This window comes from Ammodytes marinus (assembly GCF_949987685.1).
Source record: "Ammodytes marinus genome assembly, chromosome: 4".
Classification (NCBI taxonomy): domain Eukaryota; kingdom Metazoa; phylum Chordata; class Actinopteri; order Uranoscopiformes; family Ammodytidae; genus Ammodytes; species Ammodytes marinus.
This window is the reverse complement of record NC_137233.1, coordinates 18512711-18533426: the sequence shown is the minus strand read 5'-3', so window position 1 is coordinate 18533426 and position 20716 is coordinate 18512711. Positions and strand designations below refer to the sequence as shown.

Sequence of the window (20716 nt, the reverse complement as noted above, 5' to 3'; positions counted from 1 at the left end):
TACCTAAACCCTTATTGTAAAGTGTTACCCAACTTCCAAACTTTTTTTTTTCAAATTTAGGAAAAACTAAATAAACTGTTCACCCCATAGACATTATAAAGGGCAGTTTGGTATTTAATGAGATATGTTGATATGAGAACCGTGGTCTGTATGGCAGAGGGACGCTGGTTGACCTGGGCAGATGCTTCCTCCATCACCGCGGGGTGGCGCTGCAGTCCCAGAGAGATGCGGATGCGGATCTGATGCGGATGAGCTGCAAACGCACAGATCTGCTGATGCTCTTATCACTGGGGCTAACAACGATGGCCGAAGCAGCAGATGCCTACTGTTAAATATCGTATTTTATTCATTCAACTACCTCACATCGTGCATGGGTTGTGGCTTTTCACGGCTGAGAAAAAAATCACTGCAATTTGGCTAAAACGACTCGCCTGCTCCTTCCAACTGTGACCCCGAGCTTCAGGAAGAAGGTAGCCCACTGGCTAACGTTAACATTAGCCAACCATTAGCGTAAGCTTAGTCGATGGAAGCGTTTTTGTAATACATTATTGCTACTGGTTTACTGAAAAACAGGTCGTTAACACTTGAGTAAGTGGAGCTTATGTTAGCTTGTTAGCTAGTTTGATACCTAATATTAACGTCACCTCAACGATGATGGCTAGCTAACTACATGGACTGACAACCCATGTATGCACTTGACAGTCTCAGGCATAGCTTGACAAGCCGTTTCTTTGTCATATCAGACTATTACAATCAGCAGGCCTCACTTCAGTTAGAACGTTACTTCCATATTTGAGACGAACCCAAAGGTGTTTAACGTGCCTGCTATACTGAAAGTGTTTATCTCTTTCTCTCTCTTGGCACTTCAGCTAAGCTATCAGTCTGGATGGCAGAGCCGGAGCTTCTGTTGGACTCCAACATCCGACTCTGGGTGGTGCTGCCCATTGTCTTCATCACCTTTCTCGTCGGGGTGATACGTCATTATGTGTCCATTCTTCTTCAAAGTGACAAGAAGTTGACGCTAGAACAAGTTTCTGACAGGTAAAGTAATATTTCAATGTGAGGTGTATCAGATGTCGAATATAAAAAGCTTGCATTTAATTAGTATTAATGTGTGCTGCTCTTTTTCTTTTTTTGTTGAAAATCCAGCCAGGTTCTTATCCGGAGCAGAATTCTCAGAGAGAATGGAAAATACATTCCAAAACAGGTTGGGATTCTTTTGTTTAATATTTTTTCATACTTATGATTCCTCATCAGATGGCTTCTCCCCTGTCACCTTCTCAAAGTGATGTTCACATGAAAAAATATCATAATTAAAATACACATTCCACTCAAAACTGCTGGTCTATGCATTCAATTTCAGAACTATGTGTAAGACTATGTTATCGTACTGTAATTGTTTTCTTTGTTTTAGTCTTTTTTGATGAGGAAGTTCTACTTCAATAATCAAGAAGATGGGTTTTTCAAGAAGACCAAAAGAAAGGTGGTTCCACCATCTCCAATGACAGGTAATCCTTTTCCGGAATTTACCAGTAAGACAGGATATGATGATGCGATCTTCAATGTTTTAAACCACAGTGACCCTTCACAAAGAAGCCCACACAAACAATTAGATAAAATAGTAATATTTTGAATGTAGTCTTTTTTTATTTGGCTGAAATGCTTCCCTTTGGCCAACTCAAAGCAGAATAGTAGTTAGATTAAAAACCTGAATAATAATAACAATGTATTTTCTTCACCCGCAGTACATCACCTTAACTGAACTTATTTTTTCTCTTGCCGTAAATATAACTAAACACATTTACTTTTTTTATAGAACAGCAAACTCCCTGAACAAAACCAAAAACACTACTTACTAACAAGACATTTATTGAGTGCATTTTGTGGCACACAGCATCTTTTTTTTTTTGCAGATCCCAGCATGCTGACAGACATGATGAAGGGAAACGTCACCAACGTGCTTCCCATGATTCTCATCGGAGGCTGGATCAACTGGACCTTTTCAGGATTTGTGACAAGTAACGATTTAGCTCTCTTACAAAATGTGCAGCTCGTGGTGCAGAATATGGCTTTCACAACAACAACAAAAATATTTTGAATTTGTCTTGCCAACATATAAGACATTGTTTGTTTCTTTCTGTGGTCTATTTCCCACAGCTAAGGTTCCCTTCCCTCTCACTCTGCGCTTCAAGCCCATGCTTCAGCAAGGAATAGAGCTGCTCTCACTGGACGCCTCTTGGTAAATTAATAAAACAAGATCTGTAGATATATAATGTATCAATTGGTCTCAAAATGCTTAAGCAAGTGTGTGATCTTCTCATTTATTCTGTTTGTTTGTTTGTGTGTGTGCGTCATCTAGGGTGAGCTCGGCGTCATGGTATTTCTTGAACGTGTTTGGACTACGAAGCATGTACTCATTAATTCTAGGCCAAGATAACGGTAATTTGAGCTAATTCTCTGACTGTCATTATGAATGTTTTTGTATTGCTAACAAGTTGAATACTTAAATTATTTATCTACTTGTGCTGATTCAAACAATGTTTAACACTAAAAGCAAACCTCTCATACAAGTAGTTATTTGATATATTTTTTTCTTTCAATTAAAATGTAGCTCTTCATTTTAATAAAGTCATTTTCATAATCAGTGTGCGAAAGAGAAATAGGAACATGAATACAACATCTGATTCCAATCACACACAATCTAAAATTTAAAAATTATTTAACTTTAAGCTTTAGTTCTACATGAATCCATGCCAATGCTTATCAACCAATGAAGCTTTATAGTTTGAGTTAAGCCAGCGATTATGGTGAATTTCTGTAATGCCTTATTTTATAGTGAAACAGGGTTTTGCATTCAAATACATATTTTTTTTGGTCAATCCCCCACAGGTGCAGATCAGTCGAGGATCATGCAGGACCAGATGAGTGGTGCTGCCATGGCCATGCCTGCAGATACAAACAAAGCTTTCAAGGTACGTACAGTAGTCTCAGCACATTTATTAACGAGGGTGGGCTTTTGCTCACTTCAGTTGTCCATGTGTCCCTTGATTTCAGGGGGAGTGGGAGGCACTGGAGCTGACCGACCATCAGTGGGCGCTGGAGAGTGTAGAGGAGGATCTGATGAGCAGAGAGCTGGACTTTGACGGCTTTTTTAGCAAAGAGCTGCCAACTGGTATCTTCTGATGCCCGGTTCACTTCAACTCGGAGCCTTCATATTTGAATTTTCATCATTGCAGGGATTTCTTTTGTTTTTGGTTAAGACCACACACAGATATGGGACAAATCCTTTCATGTTCTGCAAAAGTTTACATTTGTCTATTTGTGGTCCTTGTGCTTTCACATGTATTACCTTTTCCATTCCTGTCCATAAAACCATTTGAAATGATAACGCTGGTTCTGATGCTGTCTCATGCACATTAGCATAGCACTGCTTGGTTTCACCTTTTGAGGCAAGGAGATATCTGGGAGAAATTTGAAAAAGTGTTGTTTTGCTTATTTGAATGCATTCATTTTTAGCTTGCAACTGTATTCAATCATAATGCCATAGGTAATAGAATGTGAACTACCTAGTTTTTTTTTCTCATGGTATGCCCAGCTAGACTACCTGTTTCAATTTTCATATGTATCATCATGGTTAAGAAAAATAGAACGTACCATTTTACAGGATTGAGTGATTATTATTTCATTCAACTTTTTAATTAATCCATTTTTAGATCAATTGTTTAGTGTCAACTGCCTAATATCGGAAACAGACCCAGAACTGGTTAGTTGTTGGCAGATAACACTGTATGTTTGTGTGATTGCAATCTTGTGTTGTTGTTAATTATGTAGATGATTTATTTTGTAATGTAACTCCCCTCTGTTTTGTACAGCATAAAGCCTGTTTTGACTAAATACCTGGTTTTGTTTTTTTTAATTTAAAACAAACATACAAACAAGTAAACCGAGTAATTTGAAATGATTAAATCAGCCGGCACAGTTTGCAAAGTGGAATTCAGTGATGAGGTTTGTTGGGTTTGTTGATGCCCAAATAGATCGCTATGATGTCATAACATTACTGACCGGATGTTTTGGTAAAGTATCTCTTTTGGTATACTAGTCATATATATATGATACTAGGCCACTAGTATCTATGATACTAGTGGCCTAGAGCACTTTGCCACTTAGTATGTGGCGATCATGTGACTGGCTGTACTGGTGGTGGTGATGGAAGAGCAGCTCTCGACCTACGCTGTGGTCCTGACCGAAGTGGAAGAGAAGAATTGTTACCCATGAGCAGTGCTGGGACGCTCGGCTGATGCGCGTCTCTTCTTCCATCAGCGCGTTCACGATACCGGCACACTCACTGCATGATGGCCGAGGGAGGCGGACCCGAGTCGGGTGGCGCGGCAGACTCCGACTCGGAGCCGGTTGCTGCACAAATGCCAACCCCTTCAACCGAAAGTCAAAAACAGACTATTGGCTCGCTTTTAAAAACGACACTAAGAAAGGGCGACGAATGGTAAGAATCGCCAATGGCCAACGTTAGCTGGGTGTTTCAAGCTAGCTAACGTTAGCTCGCGAGTAACAGGAAATGCTAGCCTGATAATGCTAGCATGCTAACGAAACCGATAGTCTGAAATCGAAAGCTACAGTGCTACCGATGTTTTGGCCAGCTACTATTTAACCAGTTAGCACGCTAGCTGCTATCCATCCCGACTTTAGTATTTATCTGTTAAGAGGGTCCACTGGAGTAACTGCTAATAACGGTGGTTGTAAACAAGCAAATTACCATTGGTTGCTAACCGGCCCATTTGTCCTACACTTAAACGTTAATGCCTGAAATTTGTGATTCGTTTAGGCGTCTTTGGTCGAGGTAGTGGCTAGTCGGCTGGTATAATAGGCCCTGGATTCAGATGGTGGGTTTCCCTGCCAGTCAAACCGGCTTGTCGCTTGATAACAAGTGATCAACATTGAAATCGGCCCGTTGACAGGAATTGTATGCGGCGGCGTAATGCCACGCCAGTTGAAGTTGACAAACAAGTTTCTTAACCAGCAAACCGTGTTAGTTAGCCTACATTGTTTCAGATCATGAAGACCCTCCAGGCCCGGGCATAGTGCTCCCAGATGTATTAAAGCAGCCGCACACATCAGCGATTGAATATTTCAACAGATCCATGTCAGATTAGCAAGAATTCCATATGCCTTTATTGTTGATGGAAAGTAGAACCAAGGGAATAGCGTGCTGGCACATTTCTAATGTTTGTCGACTACTCATTCAACATGTTCTTAATTATGGTTTTTGAGTTGTTGTGGTTAGAAGAGGACTCCTATCCAAAAGGCTTTATTTATGATAATTTACAAACATTATTCATGCTGTTGCATATCTTGGAGAAATTGAGCTCAGGTTAAAGGGCAAACGTCATACACACCATACTATGAAGAAGACACCTCCTTCTTTGGACTGTAGCAATCATCCTGACAGAGTTTACACACACACACACACACAACATGAACTTGACCCAACATCTTACCATGTGAACACTTGTCAAAAAGCCTATTAACTAAAGGGGATTCTCGCTTGGGATGAGATTAAGTCAAACTAGCTTGGTGTTGCTTTATCTGCAATTGCCATGGCTGTTTGGTGTTGCATAATGTTTGGGCTTGGCATAAGGCTGAGTGCAGTTTGTCTCTCTCTGAATGCCATGCGTTGGTAAATCTCTTGACCGCTTTCTGTCCTTGCTGGATATCATAAACATTTGAGCTGACCAAAACATTGTGAATACAAGTCTCCAAAGGTTCAGGGTAAACAATAAAATGTCTTTAGAAGTGTGATATGCTTGTTGTCATTAACTGTTGCCGCCCGTCTAATGTGTTTCCAGGTATCTAATAGACAGCCGGTGGTTCAAACAATGGAAGAAGTTTGTGGGATTTGACAGCTGGGACATGTACAATGTTGGCGAACGTACCCTCTATCCAGGACCAATTGATAACTCTGGGCTGTTCTCAGGTAAAATTGTCATATTTAAAAAAATATAGAATAACACAAATCCCACTAAGAGATGAGATGAGCTGTTATTTTTCATCCCATAGTCATGATTCTTTTTTTCTTCTTCTTGTTTTTCAAGACCAGGAGACTCAGGCCCTGAAAGAGCACCTTATAGACGAGCTGGACTATGTGCTGGTACCCACTGAGGCATGGAATAAGCTTGTCGGCTGGTACTGCTGCCTCGATTGCCAGAGGCCCATTGTCAGGAAGGTAAAGCTGTTTGAGGGAAAAAATAAATCTTCTATTTTATTTATACAAGTCTTTTTTACGGTGATCACTCAGCTTTGGATCGGGCTCTTAAATGTTTCTTTTCTTCTCCAGGTCGTGGAACACGGCATGTTTGTCAAGCACTGTAAGGTGGAGGTCTATTTGCTGGAGCTGAAATTGTGCGAGAATGACAACATGGACAATGTGGTCACCCGTCACTTCAGTAAAGCTGATACTATAGGTAACGGTCGATAGATTTGACTATGCAATCAAAATACCAAAATACACACTTGAAAAACATCTCTAAGAGGTTGGTCATTGCAATGTTGTTTATGTATAAACTAAGCTGGAAATATAAGCAAGTCTTGCAAAATTCTCTCTTTCTAGATGCTATAGAAAAGGACATGAGGACGCTGTTCAACATCCCATGTGAGAAGGAGACGCGGCTCTGGAACAAGTACATGAGCAACACCTACGAGCAGCTGAACAAGCCAGACAGCACGGTGCAGGATGCTGGTCTGTTCCAGGGGCAGGTAGCGCAGAGCTGTGTTATTCAAATAACCTTCACATCACTGATAACAGTCTCTTCCTCATTTCTTTTGAAGAACACCACAGCCTTGTTAGCGCAATGCTACTCCCTGTGCATACATAAATCATCCACACACATTGTACCAAATAACAGGAACATCTGGTAGTTTAATGCTATACAACACAAACGTTCTGGAATATGACATACATTGTTATGGTTGTGGTGTGTACTTCTTGTTTAGACAGTGTCAGAAAAGTCAGGTGTGATAAAAAAAAAATTGTGCTGGTGTAGCATTGCGAGGGTAATTTAAAGTATTACAAATATTCTGTGTTCCCTTTTGAAGTTCTAAATTCCAAAACCATTATATTGCACCACATTAAACTGTGCAGTTGTTGTTCCCGTATATGTGGTGCCCGTACTCCCAAGACTTGCAATGAAAGAAAGTTTCGATTTGTCACAGCAGCTCTTGCCTAGAAATGCTAAACTAAATGGTCATAAACAGACTAATCTCACATAGAGCAGTTGACAGACGCACCTGCAGCTGCTACAACTTGGCCGCAGCGCGAGACATGATAGCTCTGACATGAAGGTGGATTGATCTTGGCTTTGATTCAGCGTATATTTTTGACACAGGTGCTTGTGATCGAGCGGAAGAATGAGGATGGCACGTGGCCCAGACAAGCCTCCCATCCAAAGTAAGCAATTGCCCAGTCCTTTATGTTTTGTCATTAAGGAAAAAGGATATACATTGTATCTTAGCATGTAGCTGTAAAAAAAAAAAATCACTATGCTGTATATCCAAGTTGTATTGAAAGTTTGAGGTACATTGTTATGCTCATCTAAAACCTTGTTTTTTGCTCTTGCTCTTCAGATCCAGTACAACACCATCGAGGAATTTCACTACCTCCCCAAAACTCTCCTCTAACTCGGCAGCCGCCAGCATCTCCTCAACAGCAACCAATGGAGAGAACAGCTGTAGCCCTGGCTATACACTTAACAACAGCACCACTTCTGGAGGCAACAGGCAAGATTTATTATCTTTCTTTTTTTTAAGGATATTTTTTGGCATTTTTATGCTTTGATAGTGTGAAGAGACAGGTGAAATGGGGCAGAGAGGGGAGTGACATGCAGAGAACGACCGTGGGCGGGAATCGAACCCGGGTCTGCTGCTGGCCGAGGCCCGGGGGGACGCCCTACCAACTGAGCTAAGGGCGCCCCAAGAGTTATTCTCTTTCTCCCTCCAACCCCCCACCTAGCAGTCCTTTACCTCTCCTGGGGCTTTTACCTACCTAGCCTAACTTATTATATTTGTGTTGTGTACCAGTTACTTCCTCGGCTCTTGCTGTTCCAACTCCAAATACTCATTGTATGTTATGATGAGACTTTATAATCTAACAGAAAAAAAGGCTTGCACATTGATCTAATGCAGGTGTGTTGGAGTTCTCTGACGCCCCTCCCTCATTAAGACATTTATTGAATCAGTGCATTAGTGGGTTCAGTCCCTAGACACTCTTTTCATCAGAGCATGATGTCAAAGAATCCTTCCCTTTTTACACAACTCGGAATGAACACTATGTACTCTTCCTCTTCACATAACATCATATCTTTTAATCTAATGCTACTTCTGCTTTCATTTGTAAATTAGTTTTGACTTGCATGTGTTTTGTTTGCTTTCCAAACACTCACTGTGTGCCCCAGACAAACAAGATACACCCTAGTAGTGGTATCTGCATAGGTTTAATCGTAGTGACTGTAGAGGAAAATATGATAAAAGAACACACTGTAACTGTACAGCAGTCCCTTGCTGACTAAAGCGTATTAGGATTAGAAGTTAATTTGCTGTTTTAAACAGCAAATAAAGTCCATACAATTTTACTAAACTGTTTAGTGAAATTGAATGGAGTTTGATTTAAATAAGAACATGCAGTAAGTCAGTTACTAGTTGTTGAGTAAATGTTGCTACATCCAATGCCTTAGATTGTATTCATTCCATTTAGAGACTGTAGACTTGTTATGTTTCTTAAAGGGAGCTTGTAATATTTTAATCGCCTTTACGGCGTCGATGTATGCGGACATAATAGAAAATGTGGTATTTACCGAGAAAGATGTCTGCTCCTGTTAAGTTCAGCACAAGATTTGTCAAACATTATCACTACTACTAACCTAACCTTGCTTGTGTAGTTGGAAAACGAGGCATTGCATAAATGTACAGAAAATATAAGAAAGGACATCTGAAATCAGTACCGATATGGTGAAATTCATATAGGTATATACTAACTGGTTAACGTGATCTCTTGATGTAGTGTTGTGTGATGTCAATCTTGATATTTGATCCACGCATGATTTTAAAACGTTGTGTTTGAACATGGGTTTCATCACAGCGCAGTGTCTCTAGTTACCTTCAGTAACAGATGATCTACTCCTCCCAACAGATTGGGGGGCTACAATTCATACAGCTCCTCCTACAACTACAGAGATTCCCAGTCACAGCCTGGCTTGTGTGGTCTCAGTAATTTGGGAAACACATGCTTCATGAACTCTGCCCTCCAGGTAAAAAAAAAACACATTAAAGATACTGTAGTGTGCCAACTTCTCTTCAGCGAAAGTCATTTGCCATGTCTTTGGGAATATTATTTTCACCCAATCCATTTCATCTTCTTCTTCTTCTTCTTCTTCTTCTTCTTCTTCTTCGTTTACATTTTTTTTCCTTCTTGCAGTGCCTGAGCAATGCATCTTTCCTCACAGACTACTTCCTGGAAGACCAGTATGAGGCCGAGATCAACCGAGAGAATCCCCTGGGAATGAGGGGCGAGATAGCCGAGGCCTACGCCGATCTGGTAAAGCAGATGTGGCTGAGCCGCAGCAGCTACGTGGCCCCACGAACCTTCAAAGTGAGTTCGCGTCAACAACTTTTACATTATTTTTTTTTTCATCTCAAGTGAATTGGTGCACATGCAAAAATTATCCAATCGGTAATCATCATAACGAACTCTTTGCCTTTGTTGTGTGTGTGTGTGTGTGTCCAGACCCAGGTGGGACGCTTTGCCCCTCAGTTTTCAGGCTACCAACAGCAGGACTCACAGGAGCTGCTGGCCTTCCTACTAGACGGGCTCCACGAAGATCTCAACCGTGTCAAGAAGAAGCCTTATCTGGCCCTGAAGGACGCAGAGGGCCGCCCGGATGAGGTACCACGGCACCAGCATTAAAAACAAGACTTGTGTAGCTTTTAAGGAGTCTGACGCTGGATTATGACGACAACCTTGAATATCTATATTCAATGAACTCCTGTGTTGTTTTGATTTGATAAGAAATTATATTCAGCTTTACAGGTGGAGTCAGCCAATCTGGAGAACGCTAGTTGTAGAAATCACTTTTTGTCAAATCAGTGAATCTCTCCTCACAATCCGCTACCTGTCCGCAACTTTTCTGTGCACTGAAAATACACCCAATACAAAGCCTAGGCATGTTGCTTGCTGCGTTGGGCCCCTTTTATTTACATATCCTTTGTTAACATAGCAGTTTACAGAGCCTAGGTTGTGTATTAGCAGAGGACACACAGTATGGACAGGTAGAGTAGAAGTTTGTGAGGAGATAGTCACTGATTTTGACACAAAGTGATTTTGACGACAAGCGTTTGAATCAGAATCACTGACTCCACCTTTTTAAATCTCTAAAATTGCCTGAGCTTCAACGACTTACAGTATGTGTGACACGGTTTTAAACCAATGGCACAGCAGAAGGTTTATAAGAATGACCTTACAGTGTCAAGTTGCACACTTTGTTTTTGTTGGTTTTAAAATAGGCATCTAAATATTTGTTCCCCCCTGTTCTGGAATTCCAGATTGTTGCCAAGGAAGCCTGGACGAACCACCGCTTGCGCAATGACTCCATCATAGTGGATATCTTCCACGGCCTCTTCAAATCCACCTTGGTGTGCCCCGAGTGCTCCATGGTGTCTGTAACCTTCGACCCATTCTGCTACCTCACACTGCCTCTGCCCATGAAGAAGGACCGCACTATGGAGGTGTTCCTAGTGCGGTCAGACTCACAGTCCAAACCCACACAGGTGAGCTAGACTGAAACTCCAGAGATCCATATTAATCAATCCCAAGTTCTCAACTCACTTTATAATAGCATTCCTCTATCTAGAAACAGCTGGCTTTCTACTAGCAATCGACCATTTCAGAAATCTCCAGCATTTGATTAATAGATTCACTGACTTTGAAAATCTCAATAATTTTTTTTCCGTTTACAGTATCGAGTGGTGGTCCCCAAACTGGGTACAGTGACTGACCTGTGCAGCGCCTTGTCCAAACAATGTGGATTCCCTCCAGAAAATGTGAGAACTTTTCCTTTTTACACCACCAAAACAAAGTCAAGCGTTCTTGGTTGAAATGGAAATATTCTATTATATTACTATATACTCTTTGCCCATCCTCTTGTCTTTCTAGATGGTGGTGGCCGACGTTTACAATCACAGGTTCCATAAAGTCTACAGGCGGGACGATGGCCTCAACCAAATCATGGATAAAGATGACATCTTTGTGTGAGTCTTGTTGACGAAGTTGTCTTATGATAGTCACGTGTGTTCGCTTTTTTAATACTAGGTGTGTTTGACGTGTCTGTTTGTTTGGGTGGGTGCTTACTTTTCCAGGTATGAGGTGCAAGAAGAGAACAGTGAGCGGATGAACCTGCCTGTGTATTTCAGGGAGCGCCACTCCAAGCATACTGGAAGCTCCACAAGCACCATGCTGTTTGGCCAGCCTTTACTCATCACCGTGCCCAGACACAACCTCACCGCGGACATTCTTTATGACAAGATCCTAGAGAGGATTGGGTAAGGACCTCCTGTGTGGATGGCACCTGCATATCAGTGCAGTTACAGTGTGAAGAAATAAGAGTTTTAAGAATTGGGGGGGAAACAAAACCAGGGTTAACGTCATGTAAAGTCTTCTGAGAACACCCGTTTATTTTTAAAGGGCACATTATGCTGATTTTCTGGTTCAAAAATCAATTTGGGTTTCAACTGTTTTAATTGTGTATTGTTTGTCCAACAAAAACCTTTTGTATTTCTCACAGTGCCATTGCAATTCTGAAATGCATTCCATAAAACCCAGTCTGCTCTGATTAGCACTTTGGAGTATCTGGGGGGTATGCTTATCACAGGTGGAGGTAGGGCTAAGTTAGGCTGGTAACGAGGGGGAGTAGGGCTGGGGTTTCTGAACACAGGTTTTTCAGAAAGGTAGAGTCGGAGAAAAAAGAGAGGGTTGTTTTTTCTTCTTCATACTTTGGGAGTGTATTTGTCACACCGGGAACCATTATTAATGTGCTTAATATAATTTTAAATGACCATAAATTACCTATTTAAACATGTATTGAAATGCCTAGTAATGTTACTGAACCCAGTCATAATAATTACAAAGTTATATTAGTACTGCATCTGCTGCTGTTAACCTAGTATCCGCTGTTCCCCTGTTGCAGACGTTACGTAAGACAATCCCAGAGCCCTAATGGTGAAAGCAGGGCGTCGGCCTCTGCAACGGCATCAACATCTGCCTCGGCCTCGGCGACCGTTGCCAGCTGCAGCCAGGCCCCGGAATGTTCCACATCGTCTGGCCACAACGCCAGCCTGGGCGGCTGTGGCAGCCCCCGCTCAGACGGAGCCTCCTGCAGCGCCAGCTCCAGTAACGGCAGCAACCACTCAGGGGCCTGCAATGAAACCAACGGGCTGTATGATGGTAAGCACCGCTAACATTAATCGCTCACCAGATGAAAAAAAAAAAATGGATGTCAAGGCAAACGTTGATCAGTGAACCCAAACAACTCAAAAGTGTTTTTTTTTTCTGTGTCTTGTTTCAGCTGAAGAGGAGGCCATGGACCACCAGGTGAGTCCAGAGGCAGCGGAGAACGGCCAGTCGGAAGACGAGGAAGAGGAGACGTCCGACTTGGAGAACGGTTCTAAAGGCGACGCGGTGGTCAAGCAGTGCTCCTCCTCCTCCTCCTCCTCCTCCTCGCCAGCCAAGCTCTTCACCTTCAGCATCGTCAACTCCTACGGAACAGCCAACATCAGCCCGCTGCCTTGTGACGGAAATGTCCTCAAACTCAATCGTCAGTGGGCCTCTTTCAACACTTCCAATCGCATCAGTAGTTTACTTTTATTTTCTTTTCTTTTTTTTTCAAAGCGACTGATTGTTGACATTTCCCATCTCCCACCCCTTCTCCTTCTCTGCAGCACATTCCACGGTGGCCATCGACTGGGACACAGAGTCAAAGAAGCAGTGTTACGATGAACAGGAAGCTGAGGTCAGTGGGGGTTATAATATTCATCAGGAACATGATCTCGTGACAGGATAATAGCAAACAAGACTTTTTTAATATTTGTGTATGAACGTTGTGCTTAGGCCTACGAGAAGCACGAGAGCATGCTCCAGGCCCAAAAGAAGAAGGCCACCGTGGCTCTGAGGGAATGCACCGAGCTCTTCACCACCATGGAGACGCTCGGAGAACACGACCCGTGGTAAGTGTTCACCACTGCAGCTTCAATCTCTTTCAAAAACCTCCACTTTTATCACTTTCTTATGAATATAATATATATAATTTTTTACTTTTTTCATGCAGGTATTGTCCAACGTGTAAGAAGCACCAACAGGCCACAAAAAAGTTTGACTTGTGGTCGCTGCCTCGCATTCTGGTGGTTCACTTAAAGCGTTTCTCCTACAACCGCTGTTGGAGGGACAAGCTGGACACAGTCGTGGACTTTCCCATCAGGTATGGAGGAAGTTTAGTCTAATGTTTTCATTGAAGGGTTTCTGGGAAAAAAAGAAAGAAAAGGGCATTGTTGTCTGTTTGTTAGTTTAACATGTCAGTTATCATACTTGCACTGTCGTTGAAGTTGTAGTGTGTTTCAATTAGTGTATAATCGCTTGAAAAAAAAAAAAAATGTATTACCTTTAGAATGAGTGTTTCATATCTACTGTACATAGGAGTCTGACTCACTGCCATGTTGCTTCACCATGCTTTTATAGCAGCACAAACAGGACAAACTTAAAGGCCTTACGCATTTTTATTTATAGTGGGTGTCTGTAGGAAATGCACTTGTTAGAAGACGAAGAATAAGTACTATAGAATAACTAAATACACCTTCACCTCATCACTAGAAAGACTTGAAGCAGTGGTGGATGATGCCCTAAGTATCTAGCTCTTGTCCTTGAAGGCTATTGTAGCTTCTGTAAATTATTCGAACGGAAAGGGTAGAGAAGGAGTGTTTCAGTCTAGAATTTACACCACCAGATGACGCCAAAACACTCATATATTACACACTCTGACCAGGCAAAATAATTAAAACCCCCATCTGAATAGCTTTTTTTATTTATTGTAAGCTTAACATTTTATCCTTCTCAGCATTATGAAAATACCAAATACGAGAAATGAATCCTTAAAAATGTATAACACTTTGCTTCTATATCTTTCATCTAAAGATTGAAACAGCATTTCTCTCAATTCTTCCCCAGAGTTATTTGATTTTTTTTTTTAAAGCATGTAAGAGTCAAGGAACTGAGAAACACTACTGCATCAGTTGTAGTGGTGCTGAGCCATGAGCTGTAGTCATGGAATAATGATTCGAAGATTGAGGAAATGCTTCTTTTTTTTTTTTTTTTTTTTTTTACTTACAAGAAAGTGATTTTTGTCAGAGAGCTGACATCATACTCTAGAACAATTCCACCTGTGTCCCTCCTACTGTCTTTATCTATCTGTGGTTGTGTAATAATAGAGCTTTGAGAGTAACCCTTCAACCCTTGGTGAGTCATTAACCTTCCAGTAGCTCTCGATTGCCACAGTACAAAATGTCCACTGTGTTAGTTAAAAAGAGAAGTTGCCTCAGGATCATTTGGTCTAACTGGAACCTGTTTCCCTGTTGGCGCTGCGTGTGCAACACACACTCACCCATCTTCAGGAACTTGATGCGATAGAAACCAGGAAGCAGAGAAAAGCGTTACTGACTCATGCTCATTATGCTCATTATGGCTGGCTTTAACATACAGCAGGCTCATATTCTTTGTGTTTAACATTGAAAGTGATGACAAGAGAATATTGCTTTTATCTTTCTGGTTGATTATGTGTTTAATAAGTCTGTTTCAATGTGGTGCCAATGCCATTTTCCCCCACTGTGACTGGTGATATATTCTTTTTCAGGGACCTGGACATGTCCGAGTTTGTGTGCGACCCTAAGGCCGGCTCCTATGTATACGACCTCGTCGCCGTGTCAAACCACTATGGAGGAATGGGAGGCGGTCACTGTAAGTCACTGTTAATTTTTCTTCTCGTCTTGTCTTTTATAACCTGAATTCACCATCCCTCCACATCAGCACATCATGAAGAGCGCTTATAAACCGATTTATAACATTTTAGTCATTTTATTTTCAGTCCCACTCTTGTGCCAAACAGAGTGCTGAACGACCAGTGTTTCTCCATGGACACCGCTATCAGTTGCATTAGAACACGGCCTTTCACACGTCTTTGTTCTCTGTTGACTTTTCTTCTTTTTTTCTCTTATTTGCTCTGTCCATTCACAGTGAACTGGTCTGACATTTTTTTTTATCTCTTCCCTGGTAAACGCATGACCTGGATTAGTTGATGGTTAACACTGCTTTCCCTTTTGTCTAACAGACACAGCCTATGGCAAGAACAAAGTGGATGGAAAGTGGTATTACTTTGATGACAGCAGTGTCTCCTCTGCCTCGGAGGACCAGATTGTGGTGAGTTTTGGCTCCAACGTCTTCATACATCTGTATCCTGTAGTTGAAAACCATCAGAAAGGCCGTATTTAGTATTTGTTGTATTTTGTTATTTGACCTGTTGACTGATGTTTGATGAAGATGGACACTTTAGCCTTCTTGGGTTTCTTTCCTTGGTTTCCAGTGTCCCTGTGGTTTTGAAGTGTAACCCTATCCATGTGGTTCCCTTGCAGACTAAAGCAGCCTACGTGCTGTTCTATCAGCGCAGAGAGGAGGAGGCGCCCTCCAAACCTCAGCCTTCGGCGTCCATGGGCGGAGCCCCAGAAGCAGCCGATGACCACATGGACACAAACTGAGGAGCCCCCCCACCCCGATGCAACGGGGACACGCACTGAACACACACATACGGCAAATAAAGACACTCTCGGACGCACACATAATGCTATTTTAGTGACAGAGGACTCCACAGACTTAACATTATTAACCCCGACCCCCATTTCCCCCCGTCTTTTTATTTTTGATTTTGTGTCTCATATATATTGTCAACTAGAGCCAACAGCCTTGTCAGAAGAGTGATCCCGAGGCACCTCCTTTCTGCAACGGGTGGCCAACTGATTTCCTGAACATAGTTTGCTAGTGGGGAACTACAGAGGAGCATAAATGGATATAGATCCTCTCACTGGATGAACAGAATGTTAGAAGTGCCCTGAAATGCGTAGATTAACAAATGTTTCTGTTGCCCACAACAGTCAGAAATATATATATTAAAGAAAGAAGAAAAAAAAAGCCAAATGCAAATGTTGTTTCAACCAAAGCGTTCCAAGGTATTTATGATAAAAATGTACCAACTGTTAAGACAATAGCAGGATACTGGCATTGTGCCTAGATTTATCTCTGATAATCTTGCTGTGCTGCGGTAAATGCAACCTTTTAACAGTGTGATGTGCACACAGATCAATACATGCCATGCTTGTTGAAAGAATCCTGTGAATTTCTTCCACCTGTAGAGTGGATCGCTGATGGCTGATCCTGCTACTGCTGCAGACTAGCTGTGGCAGCTCTGCTTCAGGGGCCTGGCCCCAGTCTGTGGCAATAAAGCACAGAGGGCAGGGCAGGGAATGTCTTGTTTAAAGGTTTCAAGAGCTGCGCCTTGACAGACGTTCTGGCAGAAGCTTTTGGTTTTTTCTCTCTCTCTGTCTCTCTCTCTCGACCTTGCTCTTGTTCAGCCATCATTCTTTGCTCTTTGATGCACAGTGTGGACTCTCCTATTTCTCGGACCTCTTAACTCACGATAGGAGTCTCAACCTACTGACAAATTTATGTTTTTCTTTCCTTTAAATAATCACAGTGCAAAAGCGGCCTTTTGATTCCTGCAACCTGACTAGAAAGGAGGCACTTTGAATTCTCCGCAAAATACATTATCTACCTTTACTCTGGTATATCTAGACATGACATAAATGTATGGTTTGGCCTTTAGCATTAAGGGTTATGGTCTGTCATACACTTCCAGATCATTTTAATGTGTCTTATAAGCATATTTTGATTGCCGCCTGATCGGACCCCCTAGCCTCACCCGCAATGGCTTGTCCTTAATTAGTCTTGTACATTAACGCGGCTTTGTATTGAAATGGCTATGTTATTTGATATCTTCAAAGCACACAGAGTGACGCAAAATAAACTAGAATAAAAGTGGTGCTTTATTCATGAAACTTGAAGTAGCTCCTTGTCACTAAGGAACAATCTACGTGTGTCATCAGACGGGTCAGGACAGGACCAGCTTAACAGCATTTTTCCCACTGAAGGAAGGCATTTTTCCCACTGAAGGAAGGCATTTAGAGCCAATTGTTCTCCTACAGTGATCACTACTCAGCTGTCGATCAAAACCAACAAAACTGTCTGTGGGTAGCATTAGAGAATAATCCCTTTTGTTTCATCTTTATGGAGTTTCTCTACAGACACTCAGTTATCCCAGGAAGCAAAGCAACAGCAGGTGTCTCAAAATAATGGATCTATTTACCATAGTTCTTGTTCTGTGGCATTAATTCTGCACTTAGCATGCTGATATAAAGGGCCTCCAAGTGCCCTTTTTTTGCCAGTTGGTCCTGCCATTATTGTATTGATCGAAGTTGACTACCAAAATATAATCATTTAGGAAAAGCTTCATATCACATCTGTGACCCTAGATACTTAGCCGAAAACAAAATTCAGCTGCTGCCATGACATGCAGTGACTCTTGTTTTCTTCCCCCTTTAAATCATGGGAGCAAGTCAAATTCTAAAATAATGAGATGTAAATAACCACACTGTTGAAAATAGGTGTATCAAATCTTGTCCTCATATTTAACTGATTGCCAATATCTACAGTATTTGTTTTTAACTGAGAAATATTTGATTTCAAAAGTCCAATAAAGTCTGGAAGCCTCAACAGGGTGGTTTGTTTGGAGTAATTGCACGCAAAAAAATATATTGACTCAACGCCACACCAAAATTGCCTGGCTCAACTTCAAGAGGAATTGTGAAATAACTGAAATGTATTTGCAGGTGGTGCAACTTTAATGGCGTACCATTCAGGATGACTGGTTACAATATTACGTCTGGAAGGTGCTGCAGGCCCTTGAACATCACACGGGTAGTGATCGTATGATTACTGCAAACCCACTCCTTTCTAAATGAATATTTTTACCCACCATAACCTTTTAATTTCAAGGTGACAAAGAAAAAAAAATCATAAAGTTATTTTTTTAAATTCTATTAACAGTTGGCCTTTTGATTTGGGGTTTTGAATGTGAAAACAGAATCATCAGTGTGATCACCTCAGGGTTAAAATAATTACAAAGAAGCAGCGTTTATTTAAAATGTTTAAAAAATACATTTATTTGTTATTTTGAGTACAACAAACCACAGCTGTGCTTGACATGCACCCAATGCAGCTGAAAAACAATCCGCCTTTTTACATTTCATCAGATACCCCCCTCACATTTAGCTTGGTTTCAGAGGATGCCTTCATGTAGTAAAATAAACGGAACACAGCCATCGGGTACACGTGAGCACAGGTGTCAGAAGCTAATGCTGGTGCAAGTGGAAGCTGTTGTAGGACGGAAGAGGACGGTTGGTTGGTTGGTTAGTTAGCCTGGTTGAGGAGCTTCTTGATATCTCCCTCGACGTCGCTGGTGAGGAACCTTCTGCTGTAGCGCTTGAACGGCACTCCGTCTGGTCCGATGAGAAACTTCTCAAAGTTCCAGGACACGTCGTTGCGGCAGACTGGACTCCACGTGATGAGCTTGGGGTCGGTCATCAGGGCGGCCGGCTCGTCGCTGGGGAACGGGAGCTTTTCCCTCAGGAACTCAAAGAGGGGATGGGCGCCTTTTCCATTCACCTCCGCCTTCTCCAGGAGCTGAAACTTTGGTTCAAAGCCATTGCCAGGACGGATGTGCTTCAGAGATAGAAGGATTTCCTCATTCTTGCAATTCTCCTGCAGCAGGGAGGGATTGATCAGAGGTTAGTATTTTAGGTCCCGTGGAAGGTCTACATACAATGTTTCAGAAAAAGGAGGGAATCATTCATGGCAAATAAGTCTATAATTTTGTGACAGTAGCCTATAAAAAGGTGCTGCGAGGAAGTTTCAGCTTGTGTTCATTCTTGCACCCCCCTTTGGACAAAAATTGTAGTGTTTTTACTACGCCAGCTGTTGTTCCTGGGTGAGCATACCCATGAGGATGAAATTGCATTCTTTGCACTGATGGTCTTGTTGCTGTTAAATTACATCATCTTTGATAATCAGAGGAAACAATTAGACCGTTTCACAAGTATTTAAATGTTCCTCGTAGCACCTATAAGGAAGAAGACTACGTTTGAAATTGTTTGGGACAATAAAATGAATTGATTATAAATAATGTGATACTACTGAGTAAATGATCAGACCATATATCAATCAATATGTTGCTAATATTGTTATTAACACTTTGGGATAAATAATAAAACATGTAGGCTATAATCCTATAATAGGCAATAACACATTATATAGTAGCTGTTTATTAGGTTATATGGAACAACTAAAAAAAACAAGGGGTTTGGCATCGCACCAACTCTACCACGATGTCCTGTTTCCTTATATGCTTCATTGAAATCACAGGGCAAGTCACTCACGTGATAAACGTTTCCTTGAATATCAGGTTTTATATTTCAAATCATATGTTCAACCACATTTCTAAATAATGTAATAATTTAATTTGATTATTGTCTGCATATATCTACAACAAGTTGACTAAATATGAGACTACAGCTAAACCCAAAACATGCAGTGAACTTGGAAAAGAGTTAAACGTATAAAGCAAGTCTAACATAGGAAGTTGCTTCCGTCTGAATACAGCGTGTAATTAAATGTAGGCTATAGCCTAGCCTACAATAATTAAAATAATTGTACTTTTTTCCATCAATAGGCTTGTTATAAATGCATAGGCCTACTAACTTTAAAGCCTATTGGGAAAGTGGGATATTTCAGGGAAAATATAGGCAAATCTAACACAGTGGCAGTAAAACCAACAACACGAAAAATACATTATTCCCATTTCCCAGTCTGCCTGAAAGTCACTAAAAACGCAGACCCCGTTCTTCCTCACCTGATGGCCGAACTGGTTGCAGGGCACTCCCAGGATAACGAGCCCCTTGCCGGCGTACCGCTCGTGGAGCTCGTTCATCTGGGTGTAATCCCTGGTGGTTGTACCTCAGAGAGACGCCACATTCTCAATGAGGACAACCTTGCCCTGCAGGGAAGAGAAATTAAACGTTTCTCCCGTTAGTAGTTTGGCCGTGAGGTCGTAAAATTTCGCAGTCATTCTCGAGCTTTCTGTGTCCTGTCTTTCTCAAGGGTCAAAATATTTCCTTTGTTTTCTACAGACGCACTGCTTCCTTCAGATTATTGAACCAACGTTATATGCCATATGTCAAAGAGTTTTTGGTGTTAAACTGTCAAGATAGTTCACCCCCCTGCGTCTTGCTTGGTGGCCGGTTTGAGCGTTTCACTGTCTGCACCGGTCAGAACTTGAATATGAAAAAGTTATTTAAAATTATTAAAGATCAACAAATTATATAATTCCAGAATTTAGTATTGAATCATTTTGCATTATATTGAAACCGAGAACATATCTGGGAGATTGTATCTGAGATCTAGTAACTCAGTCACTCAGCACTGTAGCTAATGCTATCTTATTATGTGGCA

The 20716-nt window shown here is 41.5% G+C and overlaps 3 protein-coding genes across 3 annotated transcripts; 2 read left to right on the top strand and 1 right to left on the bottom strand.

Moving 5' to 3' along the window:
• The first annotated feature begins 240 nt into the window (after nt 1-240).
• On the top strand, nt 241-3888 carry emc3 (ER membrane protein complex subunit 3). The gene is made up of 9 exons (XM_080026855.1): nt 241-470; nt 870-1041; nt 1150-1207; nt 1415-1508; nt 1914-2018; nt 2158-2239; nt 2360-2439; nt 2890-2972; nt 3055-3888. The coding sequence occupies exons 2-9, from the start codon at nt 887-889 to the stop codon at nt 3181-3183; spliced, it is 786 nt and encodes a 261-aa protein (XP_079882981.1). The 5' UTR covers nt 241-470; nt 870-886; the 3' UTR covers nt 3184-3888.
• Nucleotides 3889-4311: 423 nt separating this feature from the next.
• Nucleotides 4312-16117, top strand: usp4 (ubiquitin specific peptidase 4 (proto-oncogene)). The gene is made up of 22 exons (XM_080026667.1): nt 4312-4501; nt 5862-5989; nt 6108-6238; nt 6350-6476; nt 6623-6768; nt 7398-7459; nt 7636-7788; nt 9197-9314; nt 9482-9655; nt 9791-9949; nt 10606-10830; nt 11020-11103; nt 11216-11310; nt 11419-11601; nt 12246-12502; nt 12624-12872; nt 12997-13067; nt 13166-13281; nt 13383-13532; nt 14958-15061; nt 15432-15520; nt 15733-16117. The coding sequence occupies exons 1-22, from the start codon at nt 4350-4352 to the stop codon at nt 15853-15855; spliced, it is 3096 nt and encodes a 1031-aa protein (XP_079882793.1). The 5' UTR covers nt 4312-4349; the 3' UTR covers nt 15856-16117.
• A 2226-nt stretch (nt 16118-18343) lies between these two features.
• gpx1b (glutathione peroxidase 1b) lies at nt 18344-20434 on the bottom strand. Its single transcript, XM_080025723.1, has 2 exons — nt 20118-20434; nt 18344-18970 (listed from the first exon to the last, which is right to left on the bottom strand). The coding sequence occupies exons 1-2, from the start codon at nt 20331-20333 to the stop codon at nt 18620-18622; spliced, it is 567 nt and encodes a 188-aa protein (XP_079881849.1). The 5' UTR covers nt 20334-20434; the 3' UTR covers nt 18344-18619.
• Between the last annotated feature and the right edge of the window lie 282 nt (nt 20435-20716).

What these genes read in the sequence shown, in the direction of transcription:
- emc3 (XM_080026855.1), top strand. Translation starts at nt 887, where the DNA reads ATGGCAGAGCCGGAGCTTCTGTTGGACTCCAACATCCGACTCTGGGTG. An exon ending in CTAGAACAAGTTTCTGACAG is followed by an intron (nt 1,042 to 1,149) that starts GTAAAGTAATAT and finishes TTGAAAATCCAG; the next exon opens with CCAGGTTCTTATCCGGAGCA. An exon ending in CTTTTCAGGATTTGTGACAA is followed by an intron (nt 2,019 to 2,157) that starts GTAACGATTTAG and finishes TATTTCCCACAG; the next exon opens with CTAAGGTTCCCTTCCCTCTC.
- usp4 (XM_080026667.1), top strand. Translation starts at nt 4,350, where the DNA reads ATGATGGCCGAGGGAGGCGGACCCGAGTCGGGTGGCGCGGCAGACTCC. An exon ending in AGAGGCCCATTGTCAGGAAG is followed by an intron (nt 6,239 to 6,349) that starts GTAAAGCTGTTT and finishes TTTCTTCTCCAG; the next exon opens with GTCGTGGAACACGGCATGTT. An exon ending in GTCGTGGACTTTCCCATCAG is followed by an intron (nt 13,533 to 14,957) that starts GTATGGAGGAAG and finishes ATTCTTTTTCAG; the next exon opens with GGACCTGGACATGTCCGAGT.